This window comes from Coffea arabica, chromosome 10c (genome assembly GCF_036785885.1).
Source record: "Coffea arabica cultivar ET-39 chromosome 10c, Coffea Arabica ET-39 HiFi, whole genome shotgun sequence".
Lineage (NCBI taxonomy): Eukaryota > Viridiplantae > Streptophyta > Magnoliopsida > Gentianales > Rubiaceae > Coffea > Coffea arabica.
The window spans coordinates 24747206-24750743 of NC_092329.1; the positions used below are offsets into that span (position 1 = coordinate 24747206).

At 44.7% G+C, this 3538-nt stretch overlaps 1 protein-coding gene across 1 annotated transcript; it reads right to left on the reverse strand.

Moving 5' to 3' along the window:
- Positions 1-435: 435 nt before the first annotated feature.
- Positions 436-2112, reverse strand: LOC113689286 (uncharacterized). Its single transcript, XM_027207079.1, has 2 exons — positions 1140-2112; positions 436-1091 (listed from the first exon to the last, which is right to left on the reverse strand). Exons 1-2 carry the CDS (start codon positions 2110-2112, stop codon positions 436-438), a joined length of 1629 nt encoding a protein of 542 aa, XP_027062880.1.
- Between the last annotated feature and the right edge of the window lie 1426 nt (positions 2113-3538).

The following is a 3538-nucleotide window of genomic DNA, read 5'->3' on the forward strand; positions in this document are numbered from 1 at the left end:
GTTTTATTTTTGGCCATCTGAAAGAATTAACGAATGTGGGATAATAAGCAAACAAACATACAACAAACAAATGAACAATCAATATGAATAAAAACAAACGAATAAACCAAACAATATGACAAGAACAACTTGTGCATTTTCATAAAACCTTTGATTGAAAGCAAATACTAAAGAAAGCAAGCGGAAATAAATATTTACATGTGTAAAATTTAGTCAAAGGTAAAGATGCTTTCATTAGCTATTTACAGATACAAAAGTATTTTCATGAATTCGCATGAATGACAAATCCTTTTAGGTTTACCGAAACTCCTTTCGAATGGGCAGAAACTCGGCTATCTAATTAGAAATTGATCTTTCAGGGATGTCGGGAAACTCGGCCTCATCTGGGAAACTGTCTTCAAATGTTGCCCCAACGAACAATTGGGCCAAACTAGCTTAAATTTCGTCGACCGGGTTAAGCTCTGACATGATTACCTCGGTTGGTCGTGGAAAAGTATAATGCAGGGGTGGAATGTCAAGGGCCATTTGCCTTCCTTCTTTCTCCGCTCTCTTTCGTTCCTTCATTTCTCTAATGTCTTTAGCAGTCGGTCGGAAACCCAAACCAAATGAATCCTTTTTCTCCACAATCTCCACTGGCTTCCGAATTCCTTGCAAGTCTCGTCCCAGCCCTTTGTCAAATTCATATCCTCCGCGGATCATTTCCTTAGCCATCATGACACTGGCCTTTGATAGAGCTCGCTCCTCCTTTGTTATCCAACTGACGGAGACAATATCAGCCGTGCTATAAGGGGTCACGGTGGCATTTCGGCTACTCTCTTCTTTGGACTCAGAATCGGTAATTACAAGGCAATCCTCCTCGGCAAAGATAGTTATCAGCTTGTCATTTACTACGAATTTCAGTAATTGATGTAATGAAGGAGGCACAGCCCCAGACTTATGAATCCACGGCCTTCCAAGCAGAACATTGTAAACACTAGGAAAGTGCATGACTTGGCAGGTTATTTGAAACTGGGCAGGCCCCATCTCGACGACTAAATCCACTTCTCCTATTGGCTCTCTTTGTGCTCCATCAAAACCTCGGACTACGCTCCCTGAAGGCCTCAGCTTTATGTCTTGCAATCCTAGCTTTTCCAAGGTACTCCAAGGACAGATATTAAGTGCAGATCCATTGTTAATCAAAACCTTCGGCAGCATTTTCCCGTTGCACCTCACAACTATGTACAGGGTCTTGTTATGTCCAATGCCTTCCGCCGGCAATTCATCGTCTGAGAAAGCAATTTGCTTGGTGAATAACACATTCCCAACTACATGTGAGAAATTATCAACTGAAATGTCCTTAGGGATTCGAGCTTTAGTCAACACTTCAAGCAATGCATCCCTATGCGTGTCTGATGAAAAGAGCAAATCCAACATGGATATTTGTGCGGGCGACTTGCTTAGCTTCTCGACTATATTGTATTCACTTCTCTGGAGCCTCTTAAGAAAATCCAATGCTTCTTTCTCGGTGATTGTTGGCTTAGCAGGTGGCTCGGAATTACTTGCTTGAAACGGAATAGCAGCTTCAAATGGACTTGCATCCTTCCCCGATCTGGTGACCGCTGACACTTCTTCCTTCGCAATTAACTTTTCTCCAATCTGTATGACAGGTTCATCGTAGTTCCATGGCACTTGTTGCAGACTCAGGACAGGCTCCTGCTTCGGGAATTCGACGACTATTGGCTCCAAAGCCGCCCTCTTAGCTGGCGTGAGATCCAAGATAAAAGGCTTTTCATCCTCTTGAAATGGCAATTCTATGACAAATGGTTGGTCCGTGACCCCAAACACTTCAGCTTCCCTTACCATCTTTTTGACTTGTTCCACGTACTCCGCGTCGTCCAGAATGACCCCAATGGTATTAGCGTGTTCCGGCAAGGGGTTCCTATTTACATTCGGCCCTTGTGCCTCCCTCTTTCGGATTACAATCTCCCCGGCTTCAACCATATCTTGAATTCTATGTTTTAGAGCCTTGCAATCAATGGTTGCATGTCCGGGGGCCCCTGAATGATAAGCACAGACGGCTTGTGGGTTATACCACGCGGGCATGCCATATGGATAGCTAGGAGGGGGTACCATACCAATTTTTCCGGCGGCCTTCAACTGGTCATACAATTGATCCAGAGGCCTGCCTAAATTGGTAAATGTACGGCTAGGGGTCGGTTGTAAGGTTCAGGAGGTTGAGGATGGTTGTAAATAGGTCTATTTGGGGGAGGAAATCTTGGGTTATATGGAGGGCGAGGTCGGTTTTGGGGTGGATTTGGTTGAGAAATTTGAAAAGGAGCTGAAGGTGGGTTAGGATAGCTTGGGCGACGTCGTGGGTGGTGGATGTTAGTAGTATATACAGGGTGCGGGTTTGAATAAGAGTAAGGTGGTTGGTAGGTTGGATTGTGTTGATATCGGGGTCTAGGCGAAGAGTTTTGGTTCCAGATAAAGGTCGTATCCCCCCTCCGTCTTTTTGAACTGCGATTTTTTCACATTGCTTCCTTGCCCTTGTAAAGCATCCAACTGGGATTTGAGAGCAGAGACATTAACAATCTTCCCAGCTCTTACAAAGTCATCAAACTCCTCAAGTTTGTTTACAATTGCAGCAAACGAACATCCGGTCATACAGAAAATCTCTTCAAAGTACGGCGGATCATGTGCTTTTATGAAAGTACGTATGATTTCGTCCTCGGTCATCGGTGGCTCCACTTTCGCAGCTATCTTTCTCCATCTTTTGGCATATGTCTTATGATCTTTAGATGGTCGCCTCTTCGTTCCTTCCAAAGTAGTCCGGGTTGGCGCCAGCTCGCAGTTATATTCGTATTGTCTGATGAAAGCGTTGGACAGATCAAGCCAGGTCTTCACCTCCTCTGGCTTTAAATTTGAGTACCAATCGAGGGCGTCCCCTTCTAGACTCTCCGGAAACAACCTCAATGGCAAGTTCTCATCATCCACCGGCTTGCCCAACTTGTTGGCAAACAAACGCAGGTGTGTTTTAGGGTTGCTTGTTCCATCATATTTGTTGAACTTAGGGGTCTTGAACCCCACCGGCAGTTGTACGTTTGGAAACAGGCACAGATCATCGTAATCTAACACCCCTTGTTTGCTTAAACCTTGGCTTTTCCGGATGAATTCATCGAAACGATCCAAGCGTTTAAGTAACTTCATATCAACCTGGGCAGACGACTCTCCCATTTCTGGCTTGTTTTGAAAAGTGTGCTCCGGTACCACAGGCTCTGCGGTAGTCTGATAAAAAACTGGTGGATTTAGATGCATGTTTGGATCGCCTTGAGGCTGAAATCCTTGCCCATAAGGAGGATAGAACGGAGGATTTTGAGTGTAAGCGTATTGCGGGTTGACAATTCCCTCAAACGTGGTTTGAATTGGAAGAATAACAAATGGTAATGTGGTTTGAATTGGAGGAATAACAAATGGTTCGGATTGTGGCTGTGTGGCGGGTACAGGTTCAGGTTGCACTCCGCTACTAATGAGCTCGTCAATCAACTTCTTCTGAGCGGCC

What these genes read in the sequence shown, in the direction of transcription:
- LOC113689286 (XM_027207079.1), bottom strand. Translation starts at nt 2,112, where the DNA reads ATGGTACCCCCTCCTAGCTATCCATATGGCATGCCCGCGTGGTATAAC. An exon ending in ACTTAATATCTGTCCTTGGA is followed by an intron (nt 1,092 to 1,139) that starts GTACCTTGGAAA and finishes TGAGGCCTTCAG; the next exon opens with GGAGCGTAGTCCGAGGTTTT.